Here is a 22,551-nt window from a genome sequence, read left to right as displayed (position 1 = left end):
ACTTATAATTAGGATGTACTGATAAATGTTTGTATGAGATGATTTCAACTTTCCTTCGCAATCGCAAACTTTCCTTTACTTTTACTTAGGTGATCAATCGAAAGAAGGTTTCTGCTCCTTTTATATATAGACTTTTAACAACCTCATCTATGTTTTAAATCCATATTATTGATTTTTATTTTCATTCGCTATTCATAAAAAAATTTAGAGCTGTTTTCGACGCTATACAAACAAATCGTATGGTATCGCGACCTATGTATATATTAATAGAGAAATTAACTCTAGTAGCAATGGCGACCAACACACCTGAACCTGTTTTAGGCTCTCCTCAAGAACACATTCCAACTTGTGACAAACACAGCAAACGAATTGATATGTTCTGTGAGGATTGTGATGAATTAATTTGTTCCAAGTGTGCAAAATCAAAACATAAGGATCATAACTGGGACACATTAGCTAACGTAGCTAGTCAGAGAAGAAAAGAACTCCAAACGTACCTAACAGAGATAAAGGATGTAGACATACAGAAGTTTGAGGAGAAAAAGGAGAAAATATTAAAACAGGAAGAGGATAATAAAATTCAGTTTAAGAATGATATCAGAGTTTTACAGAAGCATTTTAATGACGTGATTTGCAAGCTTACAGACATCAAGAGAAGCAATGAAAAAACACTGAAAAACCACTTGAGTAAAACAAACAAACAAATAAAATATCTGAAATCTCAGATGGATGAGAAAAAATCTCAGCTTGTTGACACCGTAGAATTAATTGAGAACAACAGCAGAAATATGTCAGATTTTCACCTGATCGACAACTTAAAAATTCTGAAACAATTACAGTGTGATATAGGAGACAATGAAGATCCTTTGGAATACGAGGAAGGAAAACATTTTAATGACTTTCGGCATACTTGGTCAATTGATGCTATTGCTGGTGAAGTAGGATTTTTTTCAAAACGGCGATAATCCAGTACGTACACTCGAGGTTTGTGGTGAAGACACTTGTTATATGCAGTCTTTTTTATTGGACTGTTTTAATCAAATTAACATAAGAGAGGGGAACAAACGAAAATTCATGATAAACCTTTGTGATATCTGTATTTGTAAGAATGGTGAAGTGTTTTTCACTAATAATGAGAACAATACTATTTGCCAACTCTTTTCTTCAGGATCAGTCTCTGTTATCGCAAATACAAAAGAATTACTACCACTAGGAATCTGTGAGTCAGTGGAGGGTGGTCTCCTGGTCGCCTTAACAGATTATTCTGAATACTGGGAACCTTTTACAAGTTTAGTAAGACATATGACCTTAACAGGTGACGTCATAGTGAGATCGGTGGTTTTCCTTATTTTCATGAACAACTTTTTTCTTTTCCACAACGAATTACACAGAATGGTAACAGTGACATCTGTATTGTAGACTGGGCATATCCCCATGATAATCTGACAATTTTGTCTTCACTCGGTCAAGTTAAGAGTAAGTATGGGGGTAAAGTGACTTACGAAGAATATAACTTGCACCCGATTAAGAAGAACTTTGATCCGTATGACGTGGCATGTGACTCTTTTTGGAACATCCTTGTTACCGACGCAAAACATCATCGGATCCATTTACTCAGTCCTTCTGGGATATTCTTGAAGTTTTTGCTTACAGAGAGTGAAATGGAATTTCCAACCGCATTATCACTGTACAAATCTAAATTGTGGGTAGGAAATACAAAAGGACTTGTTAAAGTTTTCAGATATAAACATATGTTTAGTTTTCAAGTTTAATCATACACATAGATAAGGTCAGGGACGTAGCATCCGGGGGGGCCAGGGGGGGGCCTGGTCCCCCCCACTTTTTTCCCCAACATAATCTTTACTATAGTAAATATTCATTGCTAGGGTGGTTGGCCCCCCCTCACTTTAAAACCATAGTATAGTGATAGCAAGGATTGTAAGGAAAAAATGGGAAAGTTGGCTTTGAAAAGTTGGCTACCCCCACCCCACCCCCCACCCCCCCCCCCAACCCACCCCCACGTTATAGGATTGTCGAGTTTGGTCAACTTTTAATTTTCGTTTTTTTTTTTTTTTGCTTGTCAACTTTTTCAGGTTAGTAAATAAAAATTTATCTCAATTTGGCCCCCCCCCCACTTTTAAAAACGATGCTACGTGCCTGAGGTCTACGAACTGTCAAAGTGTACATCTGCTTATTACAATTCATTGTATTAAAACTGCAATTTTCAATAAATTTGTTACACAAGAAGACCTAGTCATGGTTAATTTCTAAAAAGATTTACTGTATTGAAATGAAGTTTTAAACTGAGATTGTTATTATCTATTTTAATAAAATGCTATAAGACCACATTCACCAAAGTAAATCAGTACCATAGGCTCCCCAGGCTTTGTTTATAGTTTACAATTACAAATGTACTATAATCACGTTTATACCACTAGTAGATGTAGATAGTTTTCTTTTAAGATTAAGCTTGCAAGTGAATATGATAAAGATATGAAACAGTAATCAAAAATCCATCAAAGCATTACAAATCTGGAAACAGACGTGGATTCAGTTAGAGTAGAGACATTGATCCTGCAGATACTGACATGACTAATTCTTATAGTATTATATACTTCATCCAGCTGGAGAGAAGATAAAATTGTTTAAGTTTAGGCAAAGAATGTTCTGTGTACTACTCCTCCATGGCACCTGATCCCACCTCTGATGTTTCGGAGGTCCGTGTTTGCTCTGCTCCTAATTTTTATTGTTTTATGGACTTTAAGATTTAACATTCTTCATTATCTCCATATCCTTCTTCTGTGTACCGAGTATCTTAGAATTCATAGTTTACTAGTTATAAACATTCCATGTTACAAACATCATCAAATTAAAATTATATAATATCAAAAACAGCACAGGCATGTGATATCTTTTCCTTGTATCTGGGTCTTCTAAAGGGCAAGACCACAAGAAAAGGCTAGATACTGATAATACTATCTGGAAAATCGCAATTAAATACATCGCAATTGCAGCAGTTTCGTTAAAATAATATCAGTTACCAGGAGGAAAAGAAGTGGAGGTCTCCTGGTGACATTGAAAGACAACACAACACAGTGGATGAATTCAGATTCAGACAGCAGACGTTTGGTGAGACACGGTTCCCTCACTGGTGACACTATCCGAGAATACGAGTACACTCCTGACGGTAAAACAAAGCTGTTTACTCTACCAGTCAAAGTCACACAGAATGGTAACTCAGACATCTGTGTTGTTAACTGGTCAAGCAGAACTAAAGGGAACCTTGTTATTTTGTCTTCTGCTGGACATCTCAGATCGATCTATAGTGCCCAGACACTGAGGTGGAACTTCTTACCGTTTGATGTGGTCTGCGATTCCCTCTGTTACATTCTCGTTTCAGGCCGATACAACGAACGAATTCATTTACTGGGTCCTGATGGAGAGATTATAAAGAACTTATTGAATGAAAATGAAGTAAATATTCCCACCTCTATATATTTGTGGAAATCAAACCTTTGGGTGGGAAATGAAGATGGTCTTGTAAAAGTGTTTAAGTAAAAAAAAAAGTCAATTTGAAAACCTATTTCAGTTGAACTGTATTACTTGCAAGTTAGTGTTTTTCTTATTTTTATATTTCATTTTAATTGTATACAAGGTATAAAGTACAAAAAATATGAATTTAGGAACTACACAACGTTTTCACTAACCTAATTTTTTTTGTATTAAAAATACGTACGTAGATTATTTTTCAATAAAAGGAAAACAAGCTACATGATATGCCTTTGTAAGTAATAAGTACAATTTCAATTTCAGCCAAAATAATTTAAGGAATAGTATTTCACAGATGTGGAATTTTCTTTTTTATTTATTATTAAGTCGACAAAGAAATGTCTAATTCGAAATTGAACATATTTTGAAGCAGAATGAGAAATCTAAACTGCATTTAGCACAGAAAATTTTGATGTCCTTGAGACGAACAGGAAATCATATAGCTTTCTCAACATGTGTAAAAATGGTCAGGCTGACAGAGAAAATTGAAGAAAGATGCTACATGATGGAGAAAGTGGTTACATTGTATAGCTATTACAAATGCTACTCATTCATGGGTTTTTTTTTCTCAAATTTTATGAAAAGTTTGCAAAATTGAGGAAAATGCAAATTACTATGTGAGCTAAATATGATTGCACGAAACAGAAATTTTTGACATAGAAAAATAGTTTTAAAAAAAGGTCATCAGGCATTTTAAAAGACACAGACGTAATTTAGATTTCGATTTAGATTTAGAGTCCGACACTTCTGATTCATACTTGGATATTTTACTTGAAAAATGCACTAATGGTAATCTAACAACCAAGCTATATGATAAACGTGATGACTTTAACTTTTCTATCGTCTACTTCCCTTACTTATGCAGCAATATACCTTCATCACCTGCATACGGAGTATATATATCTCAGTTGATTCGATACGCAAGAGCATGCTCTACGTATGAACAATTTTTTAAACGAGGTAAATTATTGACAAGCAGATTGATGAAACAAGAATAGCAGCAGTCTCGTTTAAAGTCATCATTTCGTAAGTTCTATGGTCGATACAATGACCTTGTCAGCAAATACAATTTATCATTGAGTCAAATGCTGACTGACGTTTTTCATACCAATTGTTAGTCCATTATTTATACACTGAATTGACGACGGATTCTTTAAGTTATTTCCTGATCATGACAACGAGCACACGGCGGGTGTGACCGGTCGGCAGGGGATGCTCACTCCTCCATGGCACCTGATCCCACCTCTGATATTTCGGAGGTCCGTGTTTGCTCTACTCTTAATTTGTATTGTTTAATGGACTTTGAGAATGAATACTGTTCGTTATATCCATATCAATCTTCTAATATATGTCCTACTTATAAAGAATATTCTGGCAAAATTATTCCCCATCGTTTTCATACGGACCTGGATTGAACAGAACAAATGTTATTTTTTATAAAAATGTTAGTCTTAGTGGGGTGACGAGTTTATGTCACCTTCCAGAAAGACAACTGCAAACATTTTTCTGTTTTATCAAACGTTTGCTTTTCCAAATCAGTGAGTATTGCAATCATACACTTTACAAAATTCGAATCTTACATTTTCTGTCCTTATCCTATTTGGATTCATGACAAATGAGATGTATATGAGAGAGAGAGAGTTTATTTGAACATGATACAAAGAGATTCATTATTCATATGAAAATCTAATGTATAGCTTTTGAAATATAATCGATTATATTTGCCTTTTTTACTTTCAAAGCACAGAGTTCTGATTACAAAAACGGGGGATATTTAAAGAACCAACAATTTACCTAACCGAAATCATTGTACCGTATCACATCAGTCTTTGATACGTTATCAACATTCTGAGGAAATGGCGACCGGTAATTCGTAATCTATAGTGAGGGCTCAACAAGAACACATCCCCACGTGTGACAAACATAGTTTACGTATTGATATAGTCTGTGAGGATTGTGAGGAATTTATTTGTTTCAAGTGTGTATCAAAACACAAGGATCATAACTGGGAAACTTTATCCAATTTAGCAATTTTGAAAAGAAAGAATCTGCTGAAATATCTGGAGGATACTAAGACGAAGGATTTGTCAGAGCTTGATATGACAATAGAAAAAATAACAACACAGAAAAAGACTAATGCAAAACATTATAATCTCGATGCAAGATTCGTTCAGAAACATTTTGCGGAAATAATGATAAGATTGGCAAACATCAGGAAGTCCTTTCAACAAAAATTGAGGGAAAATTATAATGACACCCAGGAACAAGCAAACCTTGTGATGCATGTGTTAAAAAGAAAGAGGACCCAACTTGTTGACACTGTTGAATTGATTGAGAAAAATAACAGAGCAATGTCTGATTATAGTCTGATTGACAACTGCAGAGAACTGAAAAAACTGTTGTCTGAAATCAAAAAATACGAGTATCCGACGGAATACAAACGGGGGAAAATTTATGACGATTTACTTGAAAATTCTGAAAATGTTAGTTTGGTTTCAAAGGAAATAGACTCATTTCAATATAAGGACAATGCAATACTTATCCTTGAGGCATTTGGAGAAGATGATAGTTACGTTCAGTCCTTTTTCTCGAAATCCACTTGTCAGGTCAACAAAAAAGGTGTGACGAAAAAGAAACTCAAACTAAAAATTTTCGATATCTGCGTTTTAGATAATGGAGAGGTGTATTTCACTGACGATAGGAACTTAAATATCTTTCGTTTTTCCAAAACAGGATCAGTCTCCGAAGTCCTTGATTCAGATATAGAATACATGAAACCACTAGGAATCTGTCAATCAGTGGATGGTGGGCTTCTGGTCACTATGATGGACACTGAGTCAAAGTTTTATCATTTAATGAATTGGAGCTTCCGTTCTGTAGAACACTTAACGTTGACTGGAGATATCGAAAATCTTCACCTAAACAGTAAAGACAAACCACTGTTAATTTACCCAAGGCGAGTCACACAGAATGGCAACGGTGACATATGCATTGTAAACTGGAGAAATTCTTCTGAAGGAGATTTGGTCATTTTGACTTCTTCTGGGATACTTAAGTCCGTTTATCGGGGACAAAACATTGTAAATAACAGCCCCTTTCAAAACTCTTCGGTGGTCTTTGATCCTTATGACGTGGTTTGTGATTCCCTCTGCAACATTCTTGTTACTGATGCTAGGAATCACAAAATCCATTTATTAGATCCTGCAGGAAAATTCCTTAAATTTTGTCTTACAGAGAAAGAAATGATTTTTCCAACTTCTTTATCCCTGTATAAGTCGACACTGTGGGCGGGAAATACGAGAGGACAGGTCAAAGTTTTCCAGTATAGTCATGCTTTTAGTATTAAGATTTAAACATTTTTCAATTTTACTCGTCAAAAAGTTGATGCCTTGCTAGCTCCTCGTTTCAGCCGTTAATGGTAACCTAACAAAAGACGTTTAATGATAAACGTTTTGACCATCACTTCAACTTTCCTTACTTATAATTATATAGCAGTATATGGGTTTATGTCGCCTGACTCAATACGCAAAAGCTTGTTCTAGGTGAAAACAATTTCTTAAAAAAGGCAAACTTTATATTGACAAACAATTTGATGAAACAAGGATATCAACCATCTTGTTGAAAGTCATCATCTTGCAAGTTGTATGGCCGAACAATGAGCTAATTGTCAACAAATATATAATCTACATTATGTCGACCGTTAACTCACGCTTTTCATTCTAATTGTTTGACCATTATTTAAACACTGAATTGTCTGGGATGGATTTGGTCTTTTATTGAATAATAAAAATCTAAAGGGTGTCTTCTTTGTTCACCAATTTTTAGAAATTCTATATCTAAGCTGCAGAAATCAGTGATTGACAATTTAACTTCTTTAACTATATTCATATTAAACATTAAAGAACAATAGACCAAACAAAGCTTATTTCATGGTGTTTTTTTTTATTCAGCAGTATACAAAGGTTAATAGATTTATCATTCACTAATGTGTTTTCACTAATGTGTTTATATGAATTACAGTATGTGTTTTGTTCCTAACATACATTACACTATATATTTATAGAGATGACAAACATAGATGTTGCAGAATTATATGTGGATTTTAATATACTTTATCTGGTTATACAAGTATACTGTTTATTTTCACAATTATAGTCATGCAAATCTATTTGAAAGAACATGAAATTCTTCAGGTCAGGGTGCATCATAAAGGTCAGAGGTCAAACTTGAGCACTTCCTGGAAACCTGTCAACAAATGTGAGGTCAGATTATTATGCTCCAACCCACAGCTGTGAATACCAAACAAAATGAAATATTTTTCCGTTAAAAGTCTGTGTGTTTTCATAATTACTGCCCAGAAACTGTATTTTCATTCATATCATCAGAACAGGCATCACCAACACTGCATACCCAGTAGGATAAAATCGAGGGGTCCTTTCCTTTCACTTCCAAATAATGATTGACGAAAGAGATAGTGATTTTCAAATTATTTTTATGACGGATTTCTTTATACTATATTTTCAAAGTATGAAATTTGAGATTATTAAAAAGAAAATAATTCTTTGCTTTCGTGAATATATATTAAAAACAAACAACTTCATCCTATTAGCATATACTTTCTAAATGTAAAATGATAAATTGTGAGAGGACTGAAATTTACAGAGGGAGAATCCATCATCATGTCATATTATTCTGTTAATCATACTGGTGTGTTCTCTTGAATGGTCATAACTTTTTTATTGCTAAATGAAATTTTGACAATTTGGTATAATTTTGCTTGCAATATCATGTACTTTCTTAATGATAAATGATAAATTGTAAGAGGACTGAAATTTTCATTGGGGGAGAAAATTAAAGAGATAAAAACAATTTCCATTCTCCTGCAGGATAAATAGAGGATATCTATATTGTGTGATTGGATATTGTCTTTATCCAACGAGTTGAAATGGTGTATATATTCGCGAGGCTTGCCGAGCGAATATACACCATTTCAACGAGTTGGATAAGCCAATATCAAACCACACAGTTATAGATATTCTATTTATTTCATACAATATTCGTTTTAACAAAACTTTGAGACTTCCCCTGCAAAACTACACAAATATTTGCCAATTCAAATTGATGACGTATAGCTTGATAACGTACCACCGTTGATGTTGACATGCTTCGAAAGAAAGTAGATCGTGTTCAAAAGTTAAAATTTTTGCTATCTGCGTCTTTGAAAACATTATGTGACAATTGCTGGGGCTCTACATCAAACGAACCTCTGACTGAAAGTTGTAAGGACCATGGGATCGTGAAAATTAAATCTTTGTACGGTGGTAGTACAAAATGGCTGGGCAAGGCTTTGTAGATTCATTGTTGATCCATGGCAAGTTACACCTGCATTACATGTACTAGGTAGGTATACATTGTATAATATAAGAAAGCATTATTGAAGACGATATAGGAATCTTATAACAACAATCTAACTGTTAGTTTTTTCTTTTTCCGGAAACGATTTAAGGGGGGGGGGTGTAACATCTGTCTTCAAGTAGCCAATACAGGTTCTTGATAAAATAAGACACTTCTTTGACATATACGAGTCTTTTTCTTGCTTTTAACGATATTACTGCCCTTTATCATTCATTTTATAAGGGAAATAATTTTCACAAATAAAAGTTTAAATAAAATAAAATCTTGAAGCCAGGGATCGTGTCAAAACCGAAAGTGCTATTGCTAAAGCATCTAGCCGTTGATAAAGCGTAAGTTTATCTAACGACCTGCATCACCTACACGTATGAGGCCATCCTTAAAAAATTGTTTGTTTGGAATTGCCGCCTGTAGGGTTTCAGACACAGGAGGGAGGGAGGGAAATTATTATTATTTTTTTTAATGGAAGATAAATTTAAATTTTTTGATAAATATCTCAGTAAACAGTAAATAAATTTTCTGACTTTAAAAAAAGTATCTACCATCAACCAAGAAACTAATTTTACATAGATCTGACACTATATTTTGGTGTTTTGTATGGTGCATAATTATGATACATATAATGGGAAAAAATTGATTAAATAAAAAAAAATATCCTCCTACTTTTAGTCAATAAAATTTTTTCAGGAGGGGGCATTTCAATGAGGCGGGAGGCAATTCCAAACAAACTATAATTTTATTTTGGCCTGATATAAAATATTCTATAAAACATTTTGATAGAGAACTTTTATTTCTATTTATGACAATTATAGAACTTCTTGTCCAATTTCACAAATTATTGGATAAAAAATCCCATGTAAGGTTAAAAATGGGAGTTTTGATTCTATAGGAGAAAAAATCCCACAGAACTCATTTTTCTCCCACAGAATAATGGTGGGATATTGGTTAGGACAGAAAATCCCACCATTATCCCATGGGATTTCTTGATTGCAGGTGTAATATCTTTTAAACTAGAAGATATTCAGGGTTAAAGGTTAGTCCATGCTGTGCGATAAAAAAAATCCCACCAGATGACATAAATGGTTTCCATGTATCTTCCATGTATCTTTGGAAAAGTGGTTGGCGAAAGTCCAGACAAATGTCGTGTCCGGAGTTAAATTTCGCACTGTTCTTAATTGAATTTACGTCATTAAAAGTTACGTGTACGTTTGTTGTGTTTATTTGTAGTCATGATTCGTAATACCATGTATCTTGATTCTAAAATACTTTATTTAAGGGATGCTTTTTAAGTCAATTCATGATATTCCTATCCTGTCGGACGTCGTTCCTGTGAGAAAAGTTTATCCTTTGTATTTCAGGATAGTTAAGTTTGAAGTAAGTAATTTGAATCACACAGAGAGAGAGAGAGAGAGAGAGAGAGAGAGAGAGAGAGAGAGAGAGAGAGAGAGAGAGAGTAATGTAAAAGGAGGGGAATCCAGACGTACCTTGCGGACATAAAGGAGCATGAGATACCGGAGTTTAAGGAGAAAAGGGAGAAAATATTAACAAAGGAAAATGATAATGGAATTCAGTTTGAGAATGATATTAGAGTCTTACATAAATATTTTGATGAAGTGATGAACAGGTTGACAGAAATCAAGAAAAGCCATGAAAATACACTGAAAAACCACTTGAGCAAAACAAACGAACAAATAAAATCTCTGAAATCTCAGATGGACAAGAAAAAATCCCAGCTTGTTGACACCATAGAATTCATCGAGAACAACAGCAGAAATATGTCAGATTTCCACCTGATCGACAACTTGAAAATTCTGAAACAGTTACGGTCTGATATTAAAAATATTAAAGATCCTTTAGAATACGATGGAGGAAAATTGTTTGATGACTTGCGTCAAACTTGGTCAATGGATGCCATTGCTGATGAAGTAGGATTTCTTCAAAATGGAGAAAATCCTGTACGTACACTTGAGGTTTGTGGTGAAGACACTTGTTATATCCAGTCTTTTTTATTAGACTCTTTAAATGAAATTAACATAGAAGGGAGTAATAAACAAGAATACATGATAAATCTTTGTGATATCTATGTCTGTAAGAATGGTGAAGTGTTTTTCACTGTTAATGAGAACTATCCTACATGGGGTATTTACCAACTATTTTCTTCGGGATCTGTCTCTATTATCGCAAATACAGGAGATTTAGAACCACTAGGAATCTGTGAGTCGGTGGATGGTGGTCTTCTGGTCGCCTTGACAGATTATTCTCATTTCATGCAGCCTTCTACAAGTCTTGTAAGACATATGACACTATCAGGTGACGTCAAAAGTGAGATCGGCGTTTATGATTCTGATGGAAATATACTTTTTAGCTTTGTCTTCATCTGGTCAAATAAAGTATACATATCGTGGATATAACTTGACAGAAGACAACCCTTTCTACAGACCGATTGAGAACTTTGATCCGTATGACGTAGCGTGTGATTCCTACTGTAACATCCTTGTAACTGATGCAAAAAATCACAGGATCCACTTACTAAGTTCTTCTGGGAAATTATTGAAGTTTTTGCTTACAAAAGGTGAAATGGAATTTCCAACCGCATTATCACTGTACAAATCTAAATTGTGGGTAGGAAATACAAAAGGACTTGTTAAAGTTTTCAGATACAAATATATGTTTAGTCAAGTTTAAACATACACGTAGATAGGTTGTTTGAATCGTAAAAGTGTCCATCTTTAATTATAATCTCATTGTTTGTAAATATTTAGTGTATTTATGTATATAAAGGAATTTATGTGATCTAAATACGTAATAAATTGCATATTTTTATTAATTACCAATTTGTTTGAATTCATGGGTCCCGAAGGGTTTTCCGGGTTTTATACTTAAGCGTCCTCTAGTAACGGCTATTAGCCTTATCCTTATCAGAATAACATTTCGGCTCCAAAATGTGGGGGGGGGGGGCGAGGGACCCTTCTCTGTACGTTCATTGTCCCTCTTGTGGGATGTTTTTGGGCCCCACCTTCTGCTGCATTCTGATATTGTAAAATCTGTAATCTCATTTGGCATTTGTAATAAATGCTCTATACACACACACACACCCTCTTTATTATTTAACATGCTGCAGAACAGAGCTGCAAATGTGCTTCAGGTTCACATGAACCGAATTGTTCATCAGTTTCAGTATTTAAGAGCACATAAGTGTATTTATGTATATAAAGGAATTTATGTGATCTAAATACGTAATAAATTGCATATTTTTATTAATTACCAATTTGTTTGAATTCATGGGTCCCGAAGGGTTTTCCGGGTTTTATACTTAAGCGTCCTCTAGTAACGGCTATTAGCCTTATCCTTATCAGAATAACATTTCGGCTCCAAAATGTGGTTTACAAATTTTACCCACCACCACCCCTTCAATCCTCCATAATTATTGTTATTGTAGAAAATACATGTACTAGTTTCTTTTATATAAGGTGCCTATTGTTATTGCATGACTTTTGTTATTGTAGAAAATAGATGTACTAGTTTCTTTTGTTTAAGGTACTTATTGTTAATTTTGTAGAAAATATATGTACTAGTTTTCTTTTGTATAAGGTGTGGGATGTTTTTGGGCCCCACCTTCTGCTGCATTCTGATATTGTAAAATCTGTAATCTCATTTGGCATTTGTAATAAATGCTCTATACACACACACACACCCTCTTTATTATTTAACATGCTGCAGAACAGAGCTGCAAATGTGCTTCAGGTTCACATGAACCGAATTGTTCATCAGTTTCAGTATTTAAGAGCACATAATGAAATATTTTGATTGCAGTTTTTATTATATTTGTTACATAAGAAGACATGGTCATGGTTATTTTAAAAAAAATATATGACTTTTTTATTGTATTTAAATGTAGTTTTAAATTGAGATTGTAATGATCTATTTTAATAAAATTCACAAGAACACATTTACCAAATTAAATTAGAAGCATACACCAAACTTAATCATTTACAATCACAAATCTACCATAAACATGTTTATACCTCCATAGTTGATTTAGATTTTAAAAAAAAGAAGAGAGAATTAAGCTTGGGAGTGCATATGATAAAGATAAGAAATAGAAATCGAAAATCAATCAAACCAATACAAATCTGGAGCACAGCCAACAGGTATAGATCCAGTAAGAGTAGATACATGGAAAATAATACATACCCTTTTCCATATCACATTCTGTTTCAGCCCGAGACATCAATATCAGCCAGAGGGATGAAGGACGAGGACTGATACAGGATGTGATGTGGAAAAGAGTATAGTTTATTATGTTTATTACATACTTAATAATAAAATACAGAACACAATAATCTGAGAGGAAAATAAGTAAATAACAATGCACGGGCTTTTTACAATGTACGTGGTCTATTAATTGGGTATCTACATGTACCTATATTTTAAATGGTCCCGATCCGTTATTGAAAATAATTTATTTTTTGTCTATTAGATTATCCTTACAATCAAAAAGTTAAAATTAAGATAATTTTGTAGCCCCCAAAATATGTGTATGATGTGACAAGTACTGTTTTTAAGGTTTAATTTACTAAGGTTGTGATATTGATCCGTATCAGCCCTGCAAATCCATATCAGCCCCGCAAAGACATATCAGCCCTGCAGGGCTGATGCGGCTATTGTGACGTCAGGCATATTGCATATGCAAAAATCCTGTATTTTTTTTTTTTACTAAGTATGTTAAAAATTGATCTAGCAGATACTGAAATGACATAATTCGTATACCATTATATACTTCATCCAGCTGGAGAGAAGATATTGTTAGGTTTAAGCAAAGAATGCTCTGTGTACCAGATATCATAGAATTGATACGATACTAGTTATGAATAATCCATGTAAAAGAAATAAGGAATTTAAAATTATATAACATCAAAAACAGCACAATCATATGATATCTTATCCGTGTTTCTGGATCGTTGAAAGGGCAAGGTCACAAGAACAGGCTAGTGATAATTATCTGTAAAGTTAAATGTCAGCATAATTTCGTAAAAAAAAAAACTTGATCATATTTATAACTGGATTTTTATCTTGGTTATATTTCTAAACATAAAGCAAAACTGATCTTCAACATGTTCAAGGAAGAAATTGTTTTACGTCTCATTCGAGAATTTTTCACACCTCAAGAGAAGCATCAAATGTCTATCAAAGCTAGGCTTTAAATTTAATCAAGTGCTTAATTGACAGTCAGAGTAACAAAAATCAAGGGTTCATTATCGTGGGAACTTAATCTCGATTTTAAATTAGGTATCATCCGAAAGGTCAGTGACATTCATTTTCATGAGAATACCGGGTGCTTTGCAAGGGAACAAACACTTCAATTGTTTACGTTTAAGATTTGCCGCGGATCGGCAAAGGAGAATCCTTTCTATCGTCACAAAGCGAACGAACTACCACTACGGTACCGTGACCAATGGTAAGAGATGTAACATACCTAGCGAATAAAAAGGAGGAAGTTATACAAGAGTTTGGGAAGAAAAAGGAGAAAATTTTAAAATATGAAAAAGACAACAAAAATCATTTTAATTGTGATGTTGGAATTTGCATAAACATTTCGATGAAGCAATTAGAAGGCTCACAAAAATAAAGAAATACACTGAAAAGGCACTGAAAAGTAACTTGCATGAAGCAAACGAACAAATAAAGGGTGTAAAGTCTCATTTAGACGACAAAACCAAGCTTTTTTAGCATCTTGGAATAATATATTAAGAAAAACAGTGGAAGCATGTCCGATCTCATTCTAGTTGAAAACGTTATTGAACTCTAGAACAACTACAATATGACATACAGAACCTTGACTTTCCTTCGCAATGCTGATGGAGGAAAAAAATTTGATATTTTAAAGAAAACTTTCCTGATGATGTAGGATTGTTTCAATACGGAGATCAACCAATACGTATACTGGAGGGATGTGGTGATGATATTAGTTATATCCAGTCCCATACATCCGAGTACGTGAATCAAATTAGCATACGAGGGACCGAGAAAAGAAAGCTCACGATAAATCCCTTTGATGTGTGTCTCTCTCCTTCAGGATCAGTCTCTGTCATCGCGGATACAAAGAAATTTTTACCATTACGAATCTGTCAGGCAGTTGATGGTGGTTTGTTAGTCACCTTAGCAGTGGATATTGTGAAATTCCCCCCGGATACTCACTTTTTTGACCCTGCCTCATGTCTAGTGAGACGCCTGACTTTAACAGGTGCTTTCATATCTAATCATGATCACGAATATATAGAGGGGGGATATCACTTAATTTATCCAGCACGGCTCAAACAGAATGGTAACTCTGACATCTGTTTTGTGAACTGGATATTTCCTCAAGGAAATCTGGTCATAATGTCTTCTTCTGGTCAGGTTAAGTTTGTGTATCACGGACGTATCTTGACAGACGAAAACCCTGACTACTACTCCATGGAGAACTTTGATCCGTATGACGTGGCATGTGACTCCTACTGTAACATCCTTGTTAGCGACGAGAAATATCATCGCATCCATTTACTTAGTCCATCTGGGAAATTGTTGAAATATTTGCTGACAGAGAGTGAAGTTCAATTTCCAACCTCACTATCCCTGTACAAATCCAGATTGTTGGTGGGAAATACAAAGGGAAATGTCAAAGTTTTTAGATGCAAACATACTAGTATGTTTAATCTTCACGTTTAAATATACCGGTAGAAAAGCTTTATGAATGGTCAAAGTGTCCAGCCCCGAATGACAATCATATTGTTTTTAAATTCTTTTTTGAAATATTTAATTGTCCTTTTAGATAAATGTGTTACAAAAGTAGGTTCGTATTTTAAATTTCTTCCCTTCTTTGAATCGCAATTCCTAAGCATGTCATCTCTGCTTTATAGTACACTACTACAGTCATATTATTCGAATTTTTTCAATGATTCACTTGATTTAAATGCAGCAATAATTTGACATTATAATTATCAATTTTAAGTATAATAAGAAAACATTCACCAATGTTAACCAGTACCATACACATTCTCCAGCTGAATTGTTACAAAATGCATATCTACTGAAGATAACGAAAAATATTGAAGCTCAAAAGTCCATAAACGCAACACAAAAACGATTAAAAATGCTTACAATAATGTCTGTGAACTCTCAAGTAATGTCTCAGTAAATGTGTAAAAGTAAACCATGGTATTTCTTCAAAGATCATTATTACAGATTTCATTTAGTGAAAATCAAATCAGAATATTTTAAAATTAAATCAATATGCTGATGCTTATACTTCTAATTGAAAATTTGATATTATACATGCATATTTTGCCATTTTTAAATTAAATTATTATTTTGATATTCAGGAAATAATTGTTGATATATAGTTTTAAAATTGACATATATCAAACAATTGCCTTTGCGTTATATTTCACCAAAACATATCATTTTGCCCTGCAAAAGAGTAGCATCAGTTATCGTAAACAAAACTTACTATGACACGAAAAGATTTCAGTTTCAATCTTAGTTCTCAGATATAAAAGAAAAAAAAAATTAAGATTAAAAATTATTCCTAGCTGAGGAGCAGATATCCTCAAAAACAAAACTGAAAACAGATTATTTATTGATAAATAAGGGAAAAATCATAATCCTAATTGCTGATTTATTTTCAAAACTTTTTAATGAACGTTTTGAATCGAGAAATATCTTGTCTGAGAGCGGGATTTTCCCCTCCCTATACGCTTTCATTTTAAGGCAGAATGATTCCTTTTACTGAACAATAGTAAACACGTGTGCAGTTACATTATCATTTGTACACGTTTATTCTTTTTGAAATCCCCATATCACTTTTAAATCATTTCTTTCGATTGAAATTTAATGGTAGATCAGATAGTAAAAAAAGAGATGTTTAAGCATTGGCACTAAATGCAACCAACCATTAAATTGATTGTTGACAGCGCATATGTAAATTCATTAAAATGTTCTAGTGGTAACCAAACACATCAAAACATACAAAGGGGTTGTATTTTAACTTGCAAATCTTATACGGCGTATACAGACATAATTCTTAATGCTTTCACAACTGAAATGATTTCACTGAATCCTATCGACAGCTTTTAATGTTAGCTAAAGTATTCAACAGTTTCACACAAGGTAAAAATGGCGACAAACAAATCGCAATGCATAGAAGGTTCTCCGCAAGAACATATTCCAACTTGTGACAAACACGGCGTGCGTATAGATATATTCTGTGAGGATTGTGATGAATTTATTTGTTCCAAGTGTGCTAAAACAGAACACAAAGATCATAACTGGGAGACTTTGGCTACTGCAGCAGGCGAAATGAGGAAAAAACTGCTGGAAAAATCGAAACTCACTATCAACAGGGATTCCTCAAAGTTATTTACAGAACGTATGGAGTTAAAAAAAAAAAGATAGAAGAAAATAAAAATCTTCATGATTCTGACATTAAAACTTTGCAGATACATTACGATCAAATCATAAATAGGCTGCTAGAAATCAAGAAGAAGAATGAGGAAACAGTGAATGACAATCTATGGAACGCAGAAGCAGAAGGTAAAAAAATAGCGAAGAAGTTAAACCAACTTGTTGAAGAAGTAGGTTTTATCGAAAGTAACAACGCCACTATGTCTGATTACAGCTTGTTGGACAATGTCCGATTGTGGCGACAGAAATACAACGAAATAAAGAAATCTGAATGGCTTATGGATTATAAAAAAGAAACACTCCACGATTGTTTGCGGGAAACCATGTCTGTAGAGTTAGTTGCCGATGAAACAATATCATTTCAATATAAGAATAATCCAACAAGAATTCTTTAAGCATTCGATGAAAATTATTGCTACATTCAGGCAGCTTCAGAAGACACGCATCAAATCAACACACAAGGTGCGATTCAACAATCGTTCATGTTCAATATTTCTGATATATGTGTTTGTATTGATGGCGTCGTATATTTTACTGACAATGAGAACAAAGCCATCTATCGTCTATCCACGTCGGGATCCGTTTCTAAAGTCTTTAACAAGTATCAACAAATACCACTTGGAATTTGTCAGTCAATAACGGGTGATCTGCTAGTTACACTTATACACAGTAACCTCGAATTTTCCAGACCATACTGTTCTTGTGAACGTTACTACTGTTATTGTTTCCCTCCATTGTTGCAGCTGACGTTGACAGGTGAGATAAAACACGAATACAAGTTTCAAGACCACAAACAACCGATCATTTACCCACGGCGAGTCATGCAGAATGGTAACCATGATATTTGTGTTGTAAACTGGACAGTTTCCACCGGTAGTCTGTTCATTATAACTTCATCAGGTTTTATTAAATCTATCTATACTGGACAAAATATGAAAGACACGGGAGAGAATTTTGATCCATATGACGTAGTGTGTGACTCTCTCTGTAACATCCTTGTTTCCGACGCAAAGAATCACAAGATACATCTGCTGAGTGTTTCTGGAACATTTGTAAAATTTTTGCTGACTCTGAATTTTCCGACCTCACTATCTCTCTACAAGTCTACACTGTGGGTGGGAAACACCAGCGGACTGGTCAAAGTTTTCAGATGCAAACATATGTTTAATCTTGACATTTAAACATATCTAAGATATTTTGATATTAAGATATTCTAGAAATTTATTGAAGAGTCCGTCTTTACACTTTATTTAACTTGGACAAGTACTTTTTCATTGAAATAAACTCGGAATTTTTAACATCTGTGATTGGTCTTCAACATTGTTTTTCGTAAAGAACCACTCTGGTTTAACACATACAAAAACTCTGAAGTTGACATGAAATGAGTTTTCATTGACAAGATCTTCTAAAAAGCTGTTGGGATTCAGATGTGATCTAAATGTGATCTTGTATAAGCCGACCTGATTATACCAGTATATTGCTATGGTGGTGAATTTATTCAGAAACATCTATTTGAGAAGAAAGCGCTACAGTTTCTGTGGTCTTCAGCACGGCATTCGGTTATCGACAAAATATAATTATATAATCAATTAACAATGTATGTACTTACTTTCATTCATACGTCAACTTGATGTATCCTAGTGAATTTGAAATAAAAGACACCAGTCTTCTACATGTGTTTCTTTTTGTTTTACTAACTGTAGGCGATTAGGGTCAACTAATAACTGAAAAGCATGATAAACGAGAAGATTTCAGCTCTTCCACTGTAATGTTTTTTTTAATTATGTTGTGATATTCTACTATCACCTATACAGGGTGGATTTGTCTCCCAACTTATTTTCTATATTCAAGGGCACAGTCAAACTACGATAAATGTTTAAGCCAAGACAGGCTTCTGACAGAAAAGTTGACGTTAAAGGGACGTTAAGGGCGGCTTTAGAATCAGAATTTCTTACATTCTGTGGTCGATATAATGACCGTTATAATGACTTTGTTTACGGATATAAACAATCGTATTAAATACCTGATTTATACCGATTTTTCAGCCCTTATTCATCTACTAAAATTGACTACAAAAATCAACTTCCTAATCAATTGATAGGGCTCACGAAGAGAGTCATGGTCAACAGGGACAGGTCACTCCTCCTAGTCACCTGATCTTAGTTTTCTGACACGGTCGCAGATTTTTATCTGATTTTTTAGAAATCCTTTAGGCTCTATTACTGTTCATTTTCCGTTACTGCTATGGCATACCAAAAATTTCTGATATTTTGTATGCTATCCATACTTAAATATTTACATTCGCTGTGTTTTTTTACTGAGCCAACTGTAAAATTGATTTGAAAACCATTTTCGTGTATACTCACGTGTAGAAATATACAATAAGGAACGTGCGTTAATGTGACGTCACAATAAGGCTACAGCGACTTTAGTAAAAGTTTTACGATATAGGGCAGCGAGAAATTCAAAATTAATATTGAGTATATTTTTGGTGCTTCCAAACATGTAAAATGTAAATATAAGGAATGTTTATAAGTTTTGAGTAAATTATTGCCGTGAGAATCACACAGACTTACACGTAGGCATATTTTTCATGAAGATCTACGGTTTTTCCGGTGACGAAGTGAATATTATGCAGAAACTGACGAAAACCACGTGTCGCGCTTGAATCGTAAACACGTAGTAGAGTGTCATGCTTTCAGACTCATTCATTTGATTGGCGAACGGGTGTGACGAAGATATCGTCACGTGATGAAAATTGCCTTCCATATATGGTAGTGGTCTCGACCTTTTAAACGCTATACAAACAAACCAGTAAATCGTATCGCCTACTATTTTTAAGGAAGATCTATGGGATTTCAACACGAGTTGTAATGGCGACTAACCCACCCGAATCTCCTGTTGGGTCTCCTCAAGAACAACTTGTAACAAACATAGAGAACGTTCTGTCATATGTTCTGTGAAGATTGTGATGGATTAATTTGCTCTAAGTCTGCAAAACCAGACCATTAGGATTACAACTGGGACACACTAGCTAGCGTAGCTAGCTAAAGAAGTGGAGCAATTTTTACTTACCTAGCGGACATAAAGGAGCATGACATACCAGAATTTGTGGAGAAAAAGAAGGAAATATCAGCACAGAAAAAGGATAATGAAACTCATTTTGATTGTGGTGTTCGAATTTTGCATAAACTTTTTGATGAAGTGATAAGTAGTCTCACAGAAATGAAGAGATGCAACAAAGAAACACACTTAGAATCAACCTGCGTAAAGCAAACGACTAATTTAACGGTGCAAAATCTCAATTGGACAAAAGAATTCAGGCCAGGGGTCCCAGATTCGGTTTAGGTCCAGCCATATAAATTACTTCACTCCCGTTTCGCACAGGACTAAAACACACCAACAAAATAAAATCGTGTCCGTGCCCATTTACTTTTAACACCATCAACGTTCCATAGTTATCAGTTTTAAACGGAAAGAGAGACAGTGGGGCTGGCCAGATATCCATCTTTCCATTGAATGGCTGAGTCAAAAACCGAAACCTCTGTTGCTAACATTGAAAGGAATAAATACCACTGTCCAATATGCCTAGAGGAGGTAAGAAAACCGAAGTATTTGCCGTGTTATCACACATTCTGTGAGCCGTGTATTCAGACTTACATTTCAAGTACGGCAGCAAATAAGGAAACCAACACGGTTAAATCGATCGAATGTCCCGTTTGTCGTAGATATGTCGACGCTCCCAGGAAGAACATTTCAAGTGAAGAATGGGCAGTAGAATTACCTATGAACAAACTTGTTCTGACTTTGTCAGTAGATCCTGTGCAAGATGAAAATAAAAACTGTATGTTTTGAGAAAACGATACCTGCGAGGCACTGGTGCAAGATATGTATGGAAGCTATTTGTGAAGATTGTAAATCATTTCATAGACTTGTTCCAAGTCTACAGGATCATGAAATTATAAACCTTGCGAACATCAAGGAGGTGAACAGTGAAATCGAGATAGAGGAGCCATGTCTCTTGCGCAAAGGAAAGATACTCGATGTTTTTTGCCACGGCCACCAGCAGCTATGTTGCAGCGTCTGTCATGTCAAACAGCATAAATCGTTCAAGAAAGTAGATACAGTTGAAGATACAGCTCTGGCAATTGTCAGAGATCACATTCAAAACATTGTTTCCAAATATATTGCTTTTGAAAAAGATGTTGAAGACATGTTGTTAGAAAAATTAAATCTAAAAGCCGAACTCAATATTAAGAAGCAAGAAATATGTATGACCACTGAAGATAAAGTTGAAGAAATCAAATTACTTTTGGACAATTCACATACAAATTGGTTAAAACGATTTGAACAGATGCATGCAGATTCCATTGGAAACATTGAAGTAGCTTATGATGAGTTGAAACGGTTTTCCACTACAATACATGAGGCAAGAACAATACTACAATCAGTGTTAAAGAGTGGGTCAGCAAAACAACTGTTTATTACGAATCTTAAGTTGCAAAATCAAATGTCTGACCACATCTGTCGTTTAAAGTCTTTACAAATTTGGAATTTTCCCAAAGATTACAAACAAGACAACTTGAACTTTCTTAGTCAAATTTCGAATTCAAAAGAATTTGAAGACGTGGTATTGTCTAAAGAACAATCTTGGAAAGTAGAAAAATTACTAAGGAGTTCATTAGTCTATACCCACAAAGACTGGATGAAAGTAAACCTAACGAAATTATCCCAGATTAAAAATTTATCAGAAACGGCTCATTATGGTTTGTTTGTCAGTGACAGAATCACAATATTATCTCAGACAAGTCAACGGTCGCTGAAGATTTTCGACATTAGTGGTTCCACTGGAGAATGTGTTCACACAGAGATTTTTCAGCAGAAACCGTACGACCTCTGTCACTCCGGTTTGAGCATGGATGAATTTTATGTTTCTTTTGAAAGTTTTATCAACCATTATCGGATTGATGTCACAAAATCTATAACATTTACAAAACTTAAAACTATTCACTTGAAACAACCCATGTTGGCGATTTCTCATGGGCCAACAGCAGTATTTGCTGCCAATCGTTCTACAAGATTTATTTGTTCTTTGGACTTCTGCATCAACCATAGTTCACCATACAAACAGCATGGAGATGCGCCCTT

General features: G+C 34.4%; 3 protein-coding genes and 1 long non-coding RNA gene across 4 annotated transcripts; all 4 read left to right on the top strand.

Annotated features, from left to right (window-relative positions):
- Nucleotides 1-290: 290 nt before the first annotated feature.
- Nucleotides 291-3,558, top strand: LOC134259163 (uncharacterized). Its single transcript, XM_062741763.1, has 4 exons — nucleotides 291-933; nucleotides 1,169-1,315; nucleotides 1,420-1,476; nucleotides 3,038-3,558. The coding sequence occupies exons 1-4, from the start codon at nucleotides 291-293 to the stop codon at nucleotides 3,556-3,558; spliced, it is 1,368 nt and encodes a 455-aa protein (XP_062597747.1).
- Nucleotides 3,559-5,741: 2,183 nt separating this feature from the next.
- LOC134259162 (uncharacterized) lies at nucleotides 5,742-6,902 on the top strand. The gene has a single exon (XM_062741762.1). It carries the CDS (start codon nucleotides 5,742-5,744, stop codon nucleotides 6,900-6,902), a length of 1,161 nt encoding a protein of 386 aa, XP_062597746.1.
- Nucleotides 6,903-10,577: 3,675 nt separating this feature from the next.
- LOC134259160 (uncharacterized) lies at nucleotides 10,578-11,372 on the top strand. The gene has a single exon (XM_062741761.1). The coding sequence runs from the start codon at nucleotides 10,578-10,580 to the stop codon at nucleotides 11,370-11,372; it is 795 nt and encodes a 264-aa protein (XP_062597745.1).
- A 550-nt stretch (nucleotides 11,373-11,922) lies between these two features.
- LOC134259157 (uncharacterized) lies at nucleotides 11,923-12,650 on the top strand. The gene is made up of 2 exons (XR_009990294.1): nucleotides 11,923-12,457; nucleotides 12,499-12,650. It is a non-coding gene; the product is annotated as an uncharacterized LOC134259157 (long non-coding RNA).
- Nucleotides 12,651-22,551: the final 9,901 nt, after the last annotated feature.

This window comes from Saccostrea cucullata, unplaced genomic scaffold (genome assembly GCF_032062105.1).
Source record: "Saccostrea cucullata isolate Sc308-1 unplaced genomic scaffold, CSIRO_AGI_Scuc_v1 ctg1305, whole genome shotgun sequence".
In the NCBI taxonomy this organism is placed as follows: Eukaryota; Metazoa; Mollusca; class Bivalvia; order Ostreida; family Ostreidae; genus Saccostrea; species Saccostrea cuccullata.
Note: the sequence above shows the minus strand (reverse complement) of the source record. Positions and strands in the feature narration are given on the sequence as shown.

Excerpts from the sequence above, each read along its gene's own strand:
- LOC134259163 (XM_062741763.1), top strand. The coding sequence starts at position 291 with ATGGCGACCAACACACCTGAACCTGTTTTAGGCTCTCCTCAAGAACAC. Across the intron at positions 1,316-1,419 it reads AAGACATATGACCTTAACAG|ACTGGGCATATCCCCATGAT; the intron begins GTGACGTCATAG and ends TCTGTATTGTAG. Across the intron at positions 1,477-3,037 it reads TTCACTCGGTCAAGTTAAGA|TTACCAGGAGGAAAAGAAGT; the intron begins GTAAGTATGGGG and ends AAATAATATCAG.
- LOC134259162 (XM_062741762.1), top strand. The coding sequence starts at position 5,742 with ATGATAAGATTGGCAAACATCAGGAAGTCCTTTCAACAAAAATTGAGG.
- LOC134259160 (XM_062741761.1), top strand. The coding sequence starts at position 10,578 with ATGAACAGGTTGACAGAAATCAAGAAAAGCCATGAAAATACACTGAAA.